We start from the raw sequence: 20,856 nt of genomic DNA, 5'->3' as shown, positions 1-20,856 counted from the left end.
GAAGCCAAGAAGACATCCCCTGCCCTAGAAGTGATATAAAACTGACTGCAGATGCTTCTCCAGATCACTGGAAGAGAACCAAGCTTATGGGCTACCAATGGTTTTGTATAAAGATTCCTTGAGCCCTCTTTTCTTGACACTCTCCACATGTACACCCTAGGTGACTTCATGCATAGTCAGGGCCTTATGAAGATTGCTGAAACTTTATCCACAGCCTGGCTTCTCCCAGGGGTTGCATTTTAGTGGACATCTTCAACTGGAAATCCCATGGGCACTTCAAAGTCAATCACAACCCAAACTTACCTACCAGCTTTTCATTCTCCCAGTCTCAAGCATGATCTTCCCTCTATATTCTTCCTCCTAGAGACTTGCAGTCACCACCTAGTAATCCAAGGCAGAATCCACAGCTCTCCCTTTCCATGTACAATACATCACCAAGTTCTTTGAAGCATGTCTTTTAAGAAGCTCTCAACTCCTTTCCCCACGCCCTGACTTCTGGCCCCATGTTCCTCACAGGGATCACTTCAATTGTCTCTCAGCCTCCACACTCACCCCTCCCCAAAGCCACCCTCTACCTCACAACCACTGTGACCTTTCTAAAATGTGATGGATCACATCACCAACAGCTGAAAATCATCCTCTGGCCATGTCACCACCCTTATCTCCCATCACCCACATCCATAAGTGAACCTGCCTTATAGCTGGACCTAACACATGACTTTGCAAATGAGGTGCCAGCTGTCGACCTAGTTTTGCATCTTTGCATCTAACCTTTTGCATCCATGCCTTGTAGTGTCCTTACTCCCCATAAACACTCTGTAGGATTAACATGTCCTTATCTTCAAAGTCTCAGATTGAACATACTGTTCAGGGAGGCCTCCTTCGCCCCGTCCACACCTCACCCCATTCAGATTTAGATGCCCAATCTATGTGTGTTCATAACACCCTAATAGCTCCTCCGTTACAGTATGTGTCACATAGGTTTTCTTTATTGATTTACTTATTGACCTGCCCCTTCCCCCCAGACTTAACTTCCTTGACTATAAAGACTGAATTTCATTCACTTCAGTATCCTCATTACCTAATGAGGGCACTTTGTTAGACAGCTATTAGGTAGGTAATAGCTACTGACTTTATTCATTCATAAATATCCAATTGAAATATCTTTCATTTTCATTATATTTAATGACAAGCCATATGGATGATTGATTCTAAAGACAAATAGCATAGTAATTAAGACCACATTCCCTCTGTTTCACTTACCATCTGGGAGATCTAAAGCAAATTAATCCTCACATTAATGCTGTAGTGTAGACATTATTATATGACAGACTGGACCACTAAGGCACAAACAGAGTGCGTGATATGATGTATGTAAAGTGATTTGAACAGTTCTTGGTACATGACAAATGTTCAATAGATGTGAGTGACTACTACCTTCAGTTCCTATTAAATTGCAATGTAAAATCATGTAGTTATTTTTAAACTTGAAGTCACAGCTCTCCTAAAACACGAATGGCAGTTTTTCATCACTGGCAGGGTTTGATTCATACTATCCTGTTCATTTTCTTCCTGGGTTTTTCTTGGAAATCTAAAAAGCATGTGGCATGTGAGAAGACTGTGGTACTGATAATGAACCCAAGATAACTGTGCTTTAAAAACAACAACAACAAATTCATGCTGTGTGGAGCATTGTATCATGCTGTATACATCTGTATAACTGATGTGTGAGGGAATCAGTGTCATTCAGTTCTACTGCTAAGGCTGTAAAAATAAATGATGACAGAAAAATCAGTCTTTACCTATTACCCAGGAAATAATGAGCATCTCCATCCATGAGAAGCAGGAGGTTTTCATCCTGAACAGCTGTTTTGCATTATCTGTGCTGGTTTCATTAGGAAGGAGTTTGGTGCCTTCAAATCTGTCAGCTGCATTCATGACTAGTAGTCCCAGAAAAATGGTGAAGGAGGCTGCATGTGCTACAAACTTCATGAATGGGCCACGCATTATCTTCCCCATCTGCCACAACACACACCAAAAGAAAATCTTAGCTTTGTTCTGTACATTTTGCAAAACACACATGCGTATACACAAGAATAAATATCTGTGCACTCCAATGGTCTCCTAAGATAATTATGTACCTTTATATAACTAATAATAGAAAAATAATTCCTTATGCTGATATAAAATTTTGGTCACGTTGCTCAGCTACATATGCTGATATTCTGGATTGATAGTTAAATAAATTAACTTTTATTCAATGACATTTAAGTTCTTAAGATATTATATATAATACTGACAAAATATTTTATGAATATAGTAATGACAAAAGGCAGAGCATAGTATCACCACTATTCATAAAAAGAAAACTAATTTAGTGGGTGTGAAGTATTGAGGAAGCAGCAATGAAAATATTAACCTGAATCTGCTTTACAGTGTATACACCCTTGGTTGATATTTGTCTGCTGGTTGTCCTCATGTGTATTTCACTGACATGGGTGCAAATCAGGCTTCAAGTGATGCTGTAAATGGAGTAAGAGTCAGGAGTACCAAGAAGAGAACTCCCAGCCCAGGACAGGATAGCAGGGCAGTTCCCATCACCTACTGGAAAGATGTCCTGGAATGACACTGGACTGAAAAAAGTCCAAGTGTCTGTTTTTTTTTTTTTTTTTTAACGTCTCTAAATCTTTAAATATGGGATAGGAGCAAAAGGTTAAAACGTTTGGTCTCGCGTTGGGAAGGGAGTTTTGAGGAAGAATGGGTGAATTCACTGGAGTTGGCCCAGGCGACGGAAACCAAGTAGGGGGTGGGTCTCAGGTGCAGAGGCTGGAAACGGGGACTCAAGGGGACCAGTTTGTAAGGGTGGCTGTAGGGTCTTCAAACCGTTTTTTATATTTTCAAAAGCCTATTGGAAATCACTTTATATTTGCTGTTCATAGGCTTCGGGAAAAGGTTTAAAAAAAAAGTTTTGTGGGATTTTTTGGCTAGAATTGCATCAGTGTGGTAAAAAATGCAGATTGGCAATTACATACATCTCTGGTCACATAACCAACACATTTTAGGTTCAGGTTCCAGTTTCATTCCCTCATTAGCTGAGTAGCAATGAGTGAATTTCCTAAATTATGTGAAAGTCAGATTCTTCATATGAAATTTGGAGACAATAAAAGCTCTTGTGCATCTATAGTACAGGACTCATTTCCATCTAAGATGCACGAATCCTAGCTGGGCAGAGGGATGGTGTGTGCCCAGGATGTGTCTCAAGGGCTCTGTGTATCCCCTGTAATGGTAAACAAAACTCAAATACATGTATGCAAGGATTTTTTCTTAGGAGAGGGCCATTAGCTTTCGACAGCTTCTCAAACGAGTTTATTATTACAGAAAAATGTAAAAATTAATAATAATACCACCAACATTTGGCCAGTACTTGTATGTACTGTTTTAAATGCTTTACCCTGTTAATTTCATGATATAATTACAACAATACAAAGAGGTATATGCTGCTGAAATGCCCATTTTATGGATGAAGAAACTGAGGAAGTGAGGTACAGAAACTAGCTTAAAGGTCACACAGCTTATAAGTGGTAGAGCTGGAATCTGAACCCAGGCATACTTGTTTGAGTTAATGTTTCTATTTGGTTTACAAAACAAGTTCATATTTTCTCATTGAAGTATATATATATATGTAAATTCTTAGAGAACAAACAGTTCTAAGATTTTAAAAAGCTAAATGCTATAATGGTAGGAATGCAATCAATGTTCTCTGTTCCTACACACTTTATCTGTCTATATGGTTTTCAAAATCATAAAAGTTAGAGCTAGGATGAATCACATAGTTTAGTCCCTTCTCTCTTGATATTTAGAATCTTAGGCCAGGCAGAATATCAGGGTGTGCATGTGCATGCGTGCATGCATGTTTGTGTGTGTGTGTGTGTTTATCTAGATCAATCGCTCTATCTATCTAGTTTTAAGCCAATGGATCTATACAGTTAGATATATTTCAGACCCAATCCAAAGTTACTTTGTAAAAGGTTGCTGTAAAAATGTTGTCCAAAAACCATACTTCCATAAGTAAATGCTCATTAGATTGAATCAAAGAGTATTTTTTGTGTTTTTTTAAGATCTTGTTTAAATAGAACTCTCAAATAAAGTTAAAACAAATGGGAGAGAAAGTAGGTTTGATTTTTTTTTGCCTATTGTCCTTAGCAATGTTTTCTAAAAAAATATGGACTATTAAAAACTGAACATTAATGCGACTTTAATTTCTTTTCCTATGGTGTGCCACATATACAATTTTAATTCTACATTTGCTTTATATACAATTTATTGTAATCATGGCTATTTAATCATGTTTTATATAAGATTTAATCACATGTACAAGATTTATTTAATCATTTATTGCAAGGTTCAATATCTTCCTGGTGAAAAGAGCTATTATTATAAATATTAAACTAATTTTTTAAAGTTCTCAGTTTATTTGACTGTTGTGGAAAACTGGGATTGGGGCATTGACTATTAGTAGTAAAATCCATGGAAAACTTATTTATTCCCTGTTTTGTTCAGGAGAGAATCAGAGGCGGCCTTCAAAATACAAAATTACGAAAAACTCAAGAGAGCACAAATTAAAATAGGAGAAGGAGAAGAGAAAAGGCTGGAGACATAAAACGGGGTGACAATAAAGCTACCCACATTAGAGTGTGCCTCAAGCCTGAGAGGTCTGGAACTTGAGTTCAGCTGTCTGGACACATCTAACGTCAACATTCAGTTATTCAGGGCACGGTGTCTGATCTGCCCCTCACTCCTGACCTGCTTCACCTTCCTTCTTCCCTGGGTTCCTGGTTCTTACACAATATGACTCCTTTATTTTATTCAGAAGGGAGAGAAGAGAATCAAACCAGGGACTTTTGTTGCTTACTAAATATATACTACCAAACGTAAAATACATAGCTAGTGGGAAGCAGCCGCATAGCACAGGGAGATCAGCTCAGTGCTTTGTGACCACCTAGAGGGGTGGGATAGGGAGGGTGGGAGGGAGACGCAAGAGGGAGGATATATGGGGATATATGTATATGTATAACTGATTCACTTTGTTATAAAGCAGAAACTAACACACCATTGTAAAGCAATTATACCCCAATAAAGATGTTTAAAAAATAATAATAAATAAATAAAAATTAAAAAAAATAAAACAAGTAAACACATAAACAAAAAACAAACAAAAAGTTGGTTGACAGGAAACTAAAATGGTGTGTTTGGATAGTCATATCTTCTATTTCTTATTACAAATCATTGAGAGTTGTGTTTCTCTTTAAACTAAAGGAGATTCTGGCACCACTCAATGGACTTTAGGAACTGAAGTGAGTTATTCATTTTAGTAAAATTTGCCATCTATATATTCTGTAACGTAAACAGATTTCTAAAAAAATAACTGTAAAGAAACATTGAACAAGGTGAAAAATTGATGCACCTGGAAAAATGACTGAAAGTAAGCACTGAAAGAAATACCTGCTTTTAAATATTATATCATACTCTTTTTAAGTATTTACTGATGATCAAATAACTATCAAATACCAATAGTAGCAGAAAAGGTTGAAGATAGCTTAAGCCAAAATGATTTGAAATCACAGCATGACCTATTTTTACTATAGTGAGTATAAAACACATTTGGGTTATGGTGGAAAAAGAGAACAAGTAAGGACAAAAAGAATTTCTTACAGAAAAGAGCAGACTTGAGGAAAGAAAACCAAACTTTAAATAGAAACAGGGACTCTGTCAAGGTGCATAGGCCTGCAATTTGATCTCGCTTAATTTTCATGGATGCTTTGGAATTTTTTAATATTTTAAATAATATTTTAAATAAAAGCATCAATATAGCTTGAGCAATCTCCCTCCATTTAAAAAAATCAGTTCTCTAAAACTGTAAATAATATTTATATATATTACTAAAGGGAAAAATGTAAAATAGATTTTATCATCATGCTTCAAACATTAAATAACAGTAAAATAGATTTTAGATATGAGAAAAAATACCTTGACAGTGTCCTTTTAATTTGATTATTTGCCTCAGGGTTCATAAATGAGGATGGAAAACAGATGCCAGAAAGAAACATGGCCAGGGAGAAAGAAATAGTGAAGGAAATCAGGTTAATTAGGATTCAGTCAAAATTTAAGAAATGTGCAACTCTAAGGACTGCCAAAACTAGTCTGTTAAAACACCAAACACTCTGGAAGGCATTATGCTTTTGAACTCACTGGATATGGGGAGGGACAATTATTCACTTTAGAAGAGATATTATAATTTAACTGATCACAGGGTAATAACAAGGATAATTCAGAGCCCCCCCCCCCGACTTTTAATTCAGCTTAAATCTCTGAAGACCCAGGAAATGTGAGTAGAAGCAGAACAGAGACTACATACATAGATGTAGCCTATGTTCTAGTAAGGAGAATTAATTCTTTTTTCAAAGTGAAATCTGTCATTCCTATGAAAAAGGGAGGAAAAGAAAAATCTAGAAAGAAAACTTTCTAGAAAAAAATCCATGCTATAAATTTCTAATTCTAGTAAATATCACTATTTTCATTTTATTTTCCTCCTTTATATTTTATTTATAAATATATAAGGCCAACTTTTGGCCTTATATATTTAAGGGAAAAACATTTATGATGATAGATTTTACCCTCAGGAGAAAATGCCAAGTTTCCAGCAGTTCCTATCATCATCACTGGAAGTAATTATGAAGTTCCCACTATGTGAAAAAGGCTTTAAACCAGCTTCCTACCATGAGCCACTTACTAACATTCCTATAAGGTTAAATCACCAAATATATGACTAATTAATAATAAGAAGAAAATATGTTGGTAATGGTGATATATGTCTTTGCACCCACATGCTACAAATATTTGAAAATGAGTCATGCCCAGATTTAACAACAGCAAGTGATTCAACTGGCATATCTACATGGCACATAAATAGATGGTCCAGCAGACATTTCAGCCACATAGCTTTAGAATTATTTCAGCCTGACTCTAAGAGTTGAAACTTAGACAGTTCCAGAAATGTGGCTTCAAAAACATGAAGAATAAGATTGTTGGCAATGCAGGGCGGACAAATCTCTATGCCTGTTAACAGAATGACAGGTTAACATTTTCCAAACTTCTTCTGTCGCACTAATGAAAGGCTAGGTCCATCTGAACAAATTAATTTCATCAAATTCTGGGCAGAGTTTGCCAAAAACAAAAAACCCAAAAAAACAGGCTATCTTTGTTGTCAGGTTACAATGTACTCTGTCCTTAAAACAAATAGTCTTCATTGAAACAAGCATTATAGTAATATTTACACAATTGTCCTTTATTTATATTAAGATTTATCTGGTCATATTCACTAAAATAAATAAAAAACAAAACCTTTCATCTCAAATTTTGCCAGAGGAGAAATAACAAAAGGAAACATGTTCTTTTAGGGTGTTATTTGAGATTATCTGCTCAATTCATACCTCATCAAAAATGTAAAAATATATGCATAGGCATAACTAGAGAGAAGACAAATAGGAAATATACTGAGGTTTTCTTTGGCATATTAATAGTGGTAATATTACAGGTGAATTTTCTCTTTCCATTGCTTTCTTTATTTCTTATAGCAAATATATGTTATTTTTATAATATTAAAAACAATAAGATTATTTAAACCCAACTCTGACTTCCCTGAAACTTTTATTTGGGAAATAGAATTTTCTTTGCTTAACTGGCTCTGATATATAAACCAAATACACTTCTAGGAGATAACAGAGGTGCAGGCTTCACAGACATACCTTGCTGCATGGAGCAAACCAGTAAATGAGAGCCAGGAAAGGCAGTCCGATGGCAACGGCGAGGACCACAAGAAACTTGACTGCCGTGGTCTGCTGCCGCAAACCGGAAAGATTCTCATACCATATGGACAAAAGCTGCTGTTGACAGTTTGGATGAGCTACAAACTAGGAGGGGAGTGACAAAACATTTAACAGCTTGATTAAAGATTCAGCATAAACTCTTTTCTTGCATTCTAATATTATGTTCTGTTCTTGCTCATGAAAAATATTGTTAGAATTAAAGAACAAATGTAAAATATGTAGCGGACAGGTATCAAGCAAGATGGCAGGGGGTTCTAATATGTATTACATAAATTCAAAGATTCCAACTTTTGCTTTATGACTAATGGGTTTTCTTTCAAAGCATAAACAAATTTTGGAAATTTAATATTGGAAAAAGATTCATCAATATTTTACAACAGGACTTTTATGCTTTGCCCATCTAGAAGGAGTGATATAAAGATCCTGCTAGATCAGATGTCTAAATACTTTTTTTTTTAAAGTATACGACCTTTTCTGCACTGACCTAAAATGCTAAACTTATTTTATACTAGGCTCCCATTTGCATATGGGTCTTTTTCTGGACTGCCTATTCTATTCCACTGATACTTCTCTTTATTCCTGCACCATAAACTCTTTCAATTAACAAAATTTTATAATTAAATTTCACTCTTTATTTTTCAGAATTTTTTTATTCTTACATATTTATTGCTTACAAATGAACCCTACATATGACAGAGAGCTGCATTACTTAATATACAAAAAGCAACAACTCAAAATAATAATTGGTAAAGAATATTAAAAATTAGACAAAGGACAGGTTATATAAAGGAACTAAAAATGTTTCTTAAGGATGGTTAACCTGGAAGATAATTAAATCAAGATACAATGTTTGTCTTCTCAGAATGGTAAGGTTTAATAATACCCATTATGTAGCACAGGGAGATCAGCTCGGTGCTTTGCGATGACCTAGAGGGGTGGGATAGGGAGGATGGGAGGGAGGTTCAAGAGGGTGGCGATATGGGGACATGTGTATGCATATGGCTGATTCGCTTTGTTGTGCAACAGAAACTAACACAGTATTGTGAAGTAATTATACTCCAATAAAGATCTATTTTAAAAAAAGAAAAAATAATAGTACCCATTATGAGTGGAAGAAATAATCCCTCTCACACATTGTTGACATGTGTAAACTGGTGCATCTTTTTTGAAGGGAAATTTAACAAATGTTTTGAAATAACAAAAAAATAAAGAAAATAATAAACACCCTTAAATAGTAAACTGACTAAATGAACATAACGATATAAATAAACATAATGATATGCAGCCTTTGAAAAGATTAAGTGGATGTTTATTTACTGATATGTGAAGATGTCCAAGGTATAAATTTATGGAGAGAAATATAATATTGATTAACTACTCTCCTTTAAGAATTGAGAAGACAGAAAGAGGGCATGTCTATATTGTTTGAAAGCTTACCATAAGTCTGTGTTACTTTTATTAGAAAACCTACTTTTAAAAACTGTTTTTTGTAAAAGATATCTTACATAACCTAAGAAAGCAGTCAAGGATAGGGGGCACCACATGAAGACAGAGATAAAAATACTCCACAAATAAAGATGAAGGAGATTCAAATGCTCTAAAGAAGGAATAGAAGGCATTGGTCTGGAATTGGAATATATTAACAAATGGGAAAACCGAGTTGGGTCTTAAATAATGATGTTCCTATCCTATAACAAATGCTTTGTAGTTTGAACACACAAAGTCATTTTTATATCATTAGTTAAGTAAAAGAAAGCGTCAGTCACTGCATACACAAGTCTAGGTTTTAAAGACTGGCATTAGTGTAGGTTAGATGCCTCACAACCAGGCACTTAGAATTGTTAGAGAACCTACCTAGTGCAATTAATTAGAAAAACCCAGCTCAATCTAATTTGCCAACCCTTCATCCTGATTTAGCACCAATAAAAACTGAAATAATGTAAAAAGGGGCTTCAGGCCTGACCTTACTTTTTTTACGTCATATTTAATGGCAAGTTTTAAACGGCTAAGATTTGGACGACCGTGATCTCCACCACTGTGGTGTATTTCAACATCCCCGTTCAGAATGGCCTCTACTTCTTCGGTATTTCTGCACAGATCAAGGAGTCCAACAACAAAATCTTTGCACTGCATTGACAGTTTTTTGTAGTCATTCTAGGAAAGACAAAGCAAAGCAAAAAACAATAATGTAGAAGTAGCAAATTTTACTATGTTATGCTGCAGAATTTATCAGTGATTTGACAGTCTGTAGAGGAAAAAAACTCTATTTGGAGGTTTACTATTCTTTTAACATCTTCAATTGTCGTTCTGCTGAGTGATCTCTGAAATATCCTAGCACAATAAAGATTTTCTTTATATACTGAAAGAGGAAATTTGTCTAAAACATAACCAAAGTTATCAAAAAGTACTGCACTGTGCCAAACTCATCTGCTGATTCAGGAGAAATATAAAGTAAGCAGTGTTTCCCACAGCATGCTCACACTATTTTGAATACATATATCTCTTATGTTCATAACTTCATCAGCTAGGCACATAATATATATTTGCTAGACAAAAGCAAACAGATATCACTTATCTATTTACTAAATTGTTACGGAGGAACATTATGTACCAAACACAGGGTCAAAAGATGAGATCTAATATAAAATCTGCAAATTGAGATTCTTCTCTTTGGAGAAAAGGAAATTTAATGAAAATGCTTTCACTGTAATTTACTGCTGATGAACTAATGGTATTTTGGGAGGATTTAGAGAGTACAGATCATATTTAAACACCAAAAACTCATTATGAACTTACATACACCATGCATTCATATCTTCATTCAGGTCTTTCTGATATTTCCTTCCTCTTTATTCTCTTACATTGAAATAAGGCCATTTATAACCCAATATTAATAAAGAAAACCTATTAGCTAGAACTTGTTGCATTCCAAGTGGATCATATTATCATTTAATCTTCACAGTTTCCTTGATCACTTAGGTTAAATAATATGCCCAAGATCATGCAGCCACTAAGTATCAAAATGAGGCTTTAAACATAACCCTGTTTTGCTCTAAACCCTTTGCCTATAAGAATTACGCCACTTTGTCTTTTTGTAGAATGCTTCTCTATTTTGATCTATGAAGAACTGGGAGGCAAGCCAGGGAAATACTAGTCCCATTTTGCACATCAAAAAACTAAGGTCCCTTGAGGTCACTGCCTCCATGGCAGAGTTTACTCTTAACGCCAGCTTTGCAGGTTCAGAATTAGTTGTCTCCTCCATCTTGAAGCCACCATTGTGTTGTAGGATAAAAAGATTCCTTGCAGGGGGAGTTAAGATAAAAGAGGAGTAGGAGGATGTGGAGTTCATCTCTCCCCACGGATGCATCAGGAATACATCTACAGATGCAACAACTCTCACAGAATACCAGCTGAACACCAGCAGAAGACCTTCAACACCAGAAAGGATTATAAAGATCCCTGAATAACTGGGTAGTATGAAAAAAAGGAGGGAGAAGGAGGAGGAGAGGAAGCGGGATGGGACCTGCACCTCGGGGCAGGGGAGCTGAAGCAGAGGAGAGATTCCCGAATTCAGGGAATCCCCCCCACCCCAACAGGGAAATCGATTGGGACAAAAGGGAAAAGCATTTGAGGCTGTCAGAAGAGGGTGAAGTGGCCGATCTATGGCAGACGGGACAGAGTGAGAAATATACAGGTGGTCTGTACCACAGTCCTACATGCCCCAGACTGGGACGTGTGTTCACAGGTGTGCAAGGGGGCTGGGAGCTGGACTGTGGGGATTAGAGAACAGACCCGGAGCGAGAACTGCTGTTGGCTGTGGGGAGACAGACTGAGGGGACAGGAGGGAGGAAATCCGCAGCAGGGAATACCTATGGAGGAAGACTGGACTGCCATGGAAGCAGGGCACTATTGCTGAGTCACAGACAGGGAGAGGAGCCACTATTGTAACCTGTCTCTCCCCACACACTGGCACCAATAAAAGAAGCCCTCTCAGGGCTGGCCCTCACACATCTTATGCTGAACACCAGAAAAGGCCCTCACTTGGGCCATGTCTCTTGAGTCCGTGGCCGCTAGCTTCCCTGTGCATTTGGCGCCACCAGGGGTCCTGTGATCCAAGCAGCCATACCACCTCTGCGCCCGGTCCTCACAGGGGCAGACCCAAGAGCTCCAAGGCAGCCTCAGGACCAGACTCCTGTGGGTGGACCACAGGGAGAGTTGGGGATACAACCAAAGCTGAACCTCAGGAACAGGGCGACTAAGGAAGAAGATCAAAAATCTTTCCATCAGCTGTTCAAGCTGCAGATTAAATCCCTGTCATCAGCTAGGTAGACCCTGTGTCTATGGAATATCTGAGCAGACAATGAGTGTTCCCACAAATGAAAACAGTCTAGCTCTGCCAGCTGTGGACTTTGGGGGCCAGCACACGCAGGAATTGGGCCTGATCAGAGTCTGAGTGGTTCCCACAGGGACCACAGCAGGTCCAGAGACCAGCCCAGGGGCAGAGGAGGGCCTCTTGGGGAGGCAGAGGTGGGCTGTGTCTCACGGTGTGTGCAAGGACACTTACAGTGGAGACCCCAGGGAAACATAATTATTACTATGAATTTTATCATGTTTTCATTCATTCTGTTGTTGGTTCTGGCTTTTTTGTTTGTTTCTTTTTCTTTCTTTTTTTGTTTGTTGTTATTGTTTTAGTTTTTTTTTTTTATTTAGTCTTTTGGGATCTTCGTGTTTTATAACTTTTTTTAATATATATTTCTATTTTTACTTTGCTTTTCTGTTGTTCTGTGTTCTTTTCCCTTATTTTTTTCTTCTTCTTTTTCCTTAACATATTATTTATTTTAAAAGTATTTCCATTTCTACTTTGCTTTTCTGTTGTCCTGTGTTTTTTCCCTTTTTATTTTATTTTATTATTATTTTTTTAATCCTTTTTATCGGTTCTGTTTCCTTACTTTATTCTTCAGTTGGCACACTGCTTTGGTTTTGTGTTTTTGTTAGTTTTGATCCTAATTGTTTGATTTCGCCTTTGAGTTCCTCTATTTGACTGGTTGTTCTTTGCTCTTTGTTTTATTTGGTTCTATTTTTATTTCTTTTGTACATGTGTGTGTTTCCTTGCTTCTGTTTTTGTTTGATTTTACTTTTTACCATTTGTCTTGGGTTTTGTTAGTCTTTTTTTTTTTTTAATCCCCTTTATTGTGGGAACGAGTGACGTGCAGGGTCTTGGTTCCTCAACTGGAAGTCGGGTCTGAGGCTTTGGGGTGGGAGCACTGAGTCCAGGAAGCTGGCCACTAGAGAATTCCTGGCCCCAGGGAAGATTAATCACTGAGAACTCTCACGGAGGCCTCTATCTGAATCCAAGGCCCTGTTCCACCCAACTGCCAGCAGTTCCCAGCACTGTACGCTTCACACAAAACAACAAACAAGACAGGAACACAAACCCACCCATCAGCACACAGACTACCTAAAGTCATACTAAGCTCACAGACACCCCAAAACACACCACCTGACATAGCCCTGCTCAGCAGAGGGAAAAGACTCAGCTACACCCACCAGTACCAGTCCCTCCCATCAGGAAGCCTACACAAGCCACTGGACCAACCTCTCCACTGCAGGCAGAGAACAGCAGGAAGAGGAACTATGGACCTGCAGCCTAGGGAAAGGAGACCTCAAATACTGTAAATCAGACAAAATGAGAAGACAGAGAAATATCTTGCAGGCAAAGGAGCAAGATAAAAACCCACAAGATCAAATAAATGAAGAAGAAATAGGCAAACTATCTGAAAAAGAACTCAGAGTAATGATAGTAAAGATGATCTTGGAAATAGAGTAGAGAAAATACAAGAAATGTTTAACAAGGACCTAGAAGAACTAAAGGGCAAACAAACAGTAATGAACAACACAATAGCTAAAATTAAAAATACTCTAGAAGGAATCAATAACATAACTGAGTCAGGAGAATGGATAAATGAGCTGGAAGAATGGTGGAAATAACTGCCGCAGAGAACAATAAAGACAAAGGAAAGAAAAGAATGGAGGACAGTCTCAGAGACCTCTGGGACAACATTAAGTGCACCAACATTCGAATTATAGGCATCCCAGAAGAAGAAGAAAAAAAGAAAGGGTCTGAGAAAATAATTTGAAGAGATTTTACTTGAAAACTTACCTAACATGGGAAAGGAAATAGTCAATCAAGTTCAGGAAGCACAGAGAGTCCCATACAGGATAAACCCAAGGAGAAACATGGCAAGACTCATATTAATCAAAAATTAAACACAAAGAAAAAATATTAAAAGCAGCAAGGGAAAAGCAATAAATAACATACAAGGGAATCCCCATAAGGTTAACAGCTTATCTTTCAGCAGAAACTCTGCAGTCCAGAAGGGAGTGACAAGATATATTTAAAGTGATGAAAGGGAAAAAACTACAACAAATATTACTATACCCAGCAAGGATCTCATTCAGATTTGACAGAGAAATCAAGAGCTTCACAGACAAGCAAAAGTTAAGAGAATTCAGCACCACCAGCTGAACCAGCTTTACAGCAAATGCTAAAGAAACTTCTCTAGGAAGGAAACAAAAGACAAGAAAAAGACCTATAAAAACAAACCCCAAACAATTAAGAAAATGGTAATAGAAACATACATATCAAACATTACCTTAAGTGTAAATGGATTAAATGCTCCAACCAAAAGACACAGACTGGCTGAATGGATACAAAAACAAGACCTGCATATATGCAGTCTACAAGAGACCCACTGCAGACCTAGGGACACAAACAGACTGAAAGTGAAGGGATGGAAAAAGATATTCCATGCAAATGGAAATCAAAAGAAAGTTGGAGTAGAAAGATTCATATCAGAAAAACTGACTTTAAAGTAAAGACTATTACAAGAGACAAGGAAGGACATGACATAATGATCAAAGGGTCAATCCAAGAAGAAGATATAACAATTGTAAATATTTATGCACGCAACATAGGAGCACCTCAATACATAAGGCAAATGCTAACAACCATAAAAGGGGAAATCAACAGTAACACAATAATAGTAGGGGACTTTAACACCTCACTTACACCAACAGACAGATTAACCAAAATGAAAATAAATAAGGAAATACAAGCTTTAAATGACACATTAAACCCACAGCCAACATCGTTCTCAATGGTGAAAAACTGAAACCATTTCCACTAAGATCAGGAACAAGACAAGGGTGCCCACTCTCACCATTATTATTCAACATAGTTTTGGAACTTTTAGCCACAGCAATCAGAGAAGAAAAAGAAATAAAAGGAATCCAAATCTGAAAAGAAGTAAAACTGTCACTGTTTGAAGATGACATGATACTATACATAGAGAATCCTGAAGATGCTACCAGAAAACTACTAGAGCTAATCAATGAATTTGTTAAAGTAGCAGGATACAAAATTAATGCACAGAAATCTCTTGCATGCCTATACACTAACAACAAAAAATCAGAAAGAGAAATTAAGGAAACACTCCCATTTACCACTGCAACAACAAAAAAATAAAATACCTAGGAATAAACCTACCTAAGGAGGCAAAAGACCTGTATGCAGAAAACTATAAGACACTGATGAAAGAAATCAAAGATGATACAAACAGATGGAGAGATATACCATGTTCTTGGAGTGGAAGAATCAACATTGTGAAAATGACTATACTACCTGAAGCAATCTACAAATTCAATACAACCCCTATCAAACTACCAATGGCATTTTTCACAGAACTACAACAAGAAATTTTACAATTTGTATGGAAACACAAAAGACCCTGAATAGCCAAAGCAATCTTGAGAAAGAAAAATGGAGCTTGAGGAATCAGGCTCCCTGACTTCAGACTATACTACAAAGCTACAGTAATCAAGACAGTATGGTACGGTCACAAAAACAGAAATATAGATCAATAGAACAGGATAGAAAGCCCAGAGATAAACCCACGCACCTATGGTCACCTTATGTTTGACAATTTGGCAAGAATAAACAATGGAGAAAAGACAGCCTCTTCAATAAGTGGTGCTGGGAAACCTGGACAGCTACATGTAAAAGAATGAAATTAGAACACTTCCTAACACCATACACAAAAATAAACTCAAAATGGATTAAAGACCCAAATATAAGGCCAAACACTGTAAAACTCTTAGAGGAAAACATAGGCAGAACACTCTATGAAATAAATCACAGCAAGATCCTGTCTGATGCACCTCCTAGAGTAATGGAAATAAGAATAAAAATAAACAAATGGGACCTAATGAAATTTAAAAGCTTTTACACAGCAAAGGAAACCATAAACAAAATGAAAAGACAACCCTCACAGTGGGAGGAAATACTTGCAAATGAAGCAACTGACAAAGGATTCATCTTCAAAATATACAAGTAGCTCATGCAGTTCAATATCAGAAAAACACACAACCCAATCCAAAAATGGGCAGAAGACCTAAATAGACATTTCTCCAAATAAGACATACAGATGGCCAACAAACACATGGAAGGATGCTCAACATCACTAATCATTAGAGAAATGCAAATCAAAACTACAATGAGGTATCACCTCACACCAGTCAGAATGGCCATCATCAAAAAATCTAGAAACAATAAATGCTGGAAAGGGTGTGGAGAAAAGGGAACCCTCTTGCACTGTTGGTGGCAATGTAAATTAATACAGCCACTATGGAGAACAGTATGGAGGTTCCTTAAAAAACTTACAATAGAACTACCATACGACCCAGCAATCCCACTACTGGGCATATACCCTGAGAAAACCATAATTCAAAAACTGTCATGTACCACAATGTTCATTGCAGCACTATTTACAATAGCCAGGACATGGAAGCAAACTACGTGTCCATCGACAGACGAATGGATAAAGAAGATGTGGCACATATATACAATGGAATATTACTCAGCTATAAAAAGAAATTAAATTGAGTTTTTTGTAATGAAGTGGACGGACCTAGAATCTGTCATACAGAGTGAAGTCAGAAAAAGAAAAACAAATACTGTATGTTAATGCATATATATGGAATCTAAAAAAACGGTACTGATGAAACTAGTGGCAGGGCAGGAATAAAGGCACAGACGTAGAGAACAGACTTGAGAACACGGTCAGGGGGAAGGGGAAGCTGGGATGAAGTGAGAGAGTAGTATTGACATATATACACTACCAAATGTAAAATGGATGGTTAGGGGGAAGTTGCTGCTTAGCACAGGGAGATCAGCTCCGTGTTTTGTGACCACCTAGAGGGGTGGGATAGGGAGGGTGGGAGGGAGGCTCCAGCAGGAGAGGATATGGGGATATATGTATACATATAGCTGATTTACTTTGTTGTACAGCAGAAACTAACACAACATTGTACAGCAATTATTCTCCAATAAAGATGTTAAAAAAAAAAAGATTCTTTGCAGGGATCAAGAGAGAAAGATGTTGGAGAAGTATGAGAGGCTCTGGATGTGAATCAATAGGTAATATTTGCGGGGGCGCTAAATGGAAAACAGCTTCACCTTGGGTATTTGCAAAGCACCTTCTTGGGCTCCTCCCCGTAAATCATGCCAAGCTTCACTTTGCTAACTGTAGGTTCAAACAGATTCTATAAAATAAAATTAATAAAACAAATTCTGCCTTAATTGAGAATGGCTCAAACTACTTATAAACAGGTATCTGGTCAGATAGTATAAATAAGGTCACAAGGAAACAGCTCTATCCCTTTCATGAAATAGTCAATTAAGGTCATGGGGAAGAACTTTGAGGTGTGGAAGTATCAATACATATGTTGTCTATGCCCACTATTCCATATTACAGTGGTTAGGAGCTTGGGCTTTTAAGGTTAGATATACCTGTAATCAAATCCCAGCTCTTCTGTTTTTTAGCCATGTGATCTTAGGTAGCTTCAAATCACTCTATGAGGTAGGTGCTATTATTATTTTCATTTTACAGATGAGAAAACTAAGGCTTAGTGAGAGTAATTGTTAAAGAAATCACACACTGCAAAGCACATAGCAAGCATTTGATAAAACATAATTATTTTATTTATACCATCAAGGGCAAGATCTGAAAACAGGCCATTTCTTGACATTTGTACGTACCTATGGAGTTATGACAAAATTTAATGCATCTAGCCTTTCTTGTTTGTAGCACTCAATTCTAGATGTATCTTTAGTTCTTTTGGAGATAAAAATGTAAGACTCAAAACCAATACTCTCTAGAATTCAAAAAAAGCTCAGGTGAAATTAGGTATTTCAAAGGAGGGTATGACCCTTCAAGTGTAGAGTAACATTTTTTAGTAGAAACCACGTGGACTGAAAAAGTAAAGTACAGGAGCTCTGTGTTGTTTCATACCTTGACTTAAAAAATTGTTTCCAATTCACTGCTAATTCTCAAGACATATTCCAAGCAAAAACAAAACAAAACAAAAACCAACAATTAAAAAATAAAATAAAGAATAAGACTGCTTTTAGAAATGCATGCTTTTTTCACCTTGGGAATCCACTTACAAATATTTTCATATTTTAAGTTTTCTCAAATTGAAATGAAAACTCACTTAAAATGAGATATTGGCAGTTCATTAGCCAGACACAGCACTGTGATTTTGGTTTTTTGAAAAAGTGAAGCTGGCGGTTGATTTCATTCTGCCTTTGGCTCACACACCCACACCATACATTAATAAATTAGAAGTGGGTGCTTGCCTATTAACCTTTGAGTTATAAAGAGGTGACTGATAGTGGGCTAATAGAACAGAGTTTAGAGATTAATAGACATAAAATACCCTGTTAAAAGTATCCTGTCAAAGGGTCATCTTAGTTGGATTTTACATAGTAGAAGATATGTTATGGTGTGTAATTTTAATGTCTGGATCTATACATAGAATAACATTTGCTTTATAGAAATTAAGAGGGTGGGGGGAAATGCATGCCTTAATTCTCACTAATCAACCCTGTGGGCTTTGGAGAAGGGCAGACCTGGATTTGAAACTAGGTGCAAACACTTACTAGCTGCATGACTTTGGGCAAATTACTTAATCCCTTAAAGCCTCAAAATTCTCATGTGTAAAACAGGGGTAATGTAAGTACCTACTTCCTAGGGTTACTGTGAAGATTATATGAGATAACAAATGCCACTTCCAGGCCCAGGGTTGGGATGAATCAATGGCAATTATTATTGTTGTTGTTTCCATCATTTCATAAACAATATCCAAGTAGTCTCAGTACCTTGGCACAAAATTGTGCTAAAAAATAATAAAGCCATGATGGGATTCCTGGGGATAAAAGATATTTCCACATACTGAGGTATGGGTAAGTCATTCTAGCTTATACATAAGTTAACTTGAATTTTATGCTAACTAAAATAGCCTGTTTGTGGCCTGTCAAACATACATTGTGCACCTGCTTTAATTATTAAGAAAAGGGCACATTGACCAGAAGTAAAGAATGTCCATTTTAAAAGTAAAGATTAAATGCCTCTCTTCCTGGGAAGCCAATGCTAGTTCTCCTTCGATGATAAGACTCCCTTCCCAGGTGCCAAGGCCATACTGACTTGCTGTGTACATGCTAATCTTTTTTTTTTTCAAACCTTGAAGGAACATATCCCTGATTTGTTTAATGTTCTTGGTTCTGACAAGATATAATACTGTGCTGAAAACCATGCTTTTTCAGATCAGTTCCTCAGAGTTATCTGAGAGGCTGTCTTCCAGGCTATAGTCCTCAAATAAAACTCTTTTCTATTCCTATTGTAGATTGTTTATGGATTATTTTCATCAACACTGGGTATCACTTGAATGTACTGAAAATAAAATGATTATTCATTCATTCATTCTTTCAACAAATATTCTACAAATGTTCAGCAAGCAATCAGCAACTAGTGCTGTGATAGATACCGCAGTCTTACTAAGATGGGAGTTTGGTAAAATGAGATTATGTTCCTAAAGAGTAAAGAAAGTACAGAGTATCATTATCTATCTAGTGATCGAGTTAACCAGCCATGCTTCCTGGGACCATAAGTAACTCTAAGGCTCTTCAGAATAATTGTCACTCAATGGCACATTGATCATTGAGCCCTGTCACAGCTGATGTGAGGATGATTAACAAGCATTTTTACAGCACCTAATATGTGGGGTTGTGAGGGACATAAAAGGTAATCAGACACTACTCTAAAGAAAAGGTAAAAAGAGATGAGATACATTTTCAAACAAGAATTGCAGACAGACATTTTCCTAGTTTTGTCAGATGCTACTGACTTTTATGTTGATTGTTGCCACAGCAGTGGATACTTATTTAACTTAATAGAGTGTTTGATAACCAGGTTTTATCCTTTCCTTCGCATAGAAATTCTCAGGTCCCATTGAAGCTAGGAAGATTGAAGGGCAGCAATGAAGGTAAACAGGTGCTTCAGGGGCTGAGGTCTCTAAGGGTACAAACTGTTGCACGTAACTTCCATCCCTAACTGTTGACTTGCCTTAGATCTAAAATTTTGCCAGAATGGATTTTTTCTGCCCATCTATTTAAACTGATCGGAAATTCAAAGGCAAGAACAAACAGACTCATACACTTTACTGCATTTGTTCATGTATCCGTCTCTCTTGAATAGACTCAAATATACTTCAGAACAAAGACTGTATCTTACTCACCTTTGAGTTTCCAGCACAGTGGGTGGCACACAGAAGGTAACCAAAACTTTTGTTGTGTCATATAAAGAAAGGAGCATGACTGGGTATAAAACATACCTGTGTTTGAATTTTTGCTCTGCTACTTAACAGCCATGATCTTGAAAGGCTACTTTATTTTCTGGCCTTTTGATAATTTCTCCTAATTATGGAGAACTTAAATGCTGCTATATCATAAAGTTAGAGTGTAAATCACTTAGAATAATTCATGAAGCTCAACAATGGTCCATTTCCTCCTTCCCCTTCGGTCTGGATCCCTGCCCTGTGCTTCTGTAGGCTATTTAGCATGCAAGCGACACCT

General features: G+C 37.0%; 1 protein-coding gene across 6 annotated transcripts in view; it reads right to left on the bottom strand.

The window, feature by feature from the left end:
* The window catches only part of TRPC6 (transient receptor potential cation channel subfamily C member 6), a 124,749-nt gene that overhangs the window by 31,588 nt on the left and 72,305 nt on the right, over positions 1–20,856 (bottom strand). For 5 of the 6 annotated variants that reach the window (XR_014250097.1, XM_082409899.1, XM_082409900.1 and 2 more), the window contains exons 3-5: positions 9,855–10,040; positions 7,806–7,970; positions 1,803–2,019 (exon numbers count right to left, since the gene is read on the bottom strand). Coding sequence is in view for 4 of the 6 variants with exons in the window: in XM_082409899.1 (XP_082266025.1) it covers positions 1,803–2,019; positions 7,806–7,970; positions 9,855–10,040 (568 nt within the window). In the remaining 2 variants the exon portion in view is untranslated. Of the gene's footprint in view, positions 1–1,802; positions 2,020–4,686; positions 4,856–7,805; positions 7,971–9,854; positions 10,041–20,856 lie in introns of those variants that run through there. The other variant, XR_014250096.1, reaches the window with a different exon arrangement.

The sequence above is a fragment of the Balaenoptera physalus genome (genome assembly GCF_965194825.1).
Source record: "Balaenoptera physalus genome assembly, chromosome: 10".
NCBI classification, from domain to species: Eukaryota; Metazoa; Chordata; class Mammalia; order Artiodactyla; family Balaenopteridae; genus Balaenoptera; species Balaenoptera physalus.
Note: the sequence above shows the minus strand (reverse complement) of the source record. Positions and strands in the feature narration are given on the sequence as shown.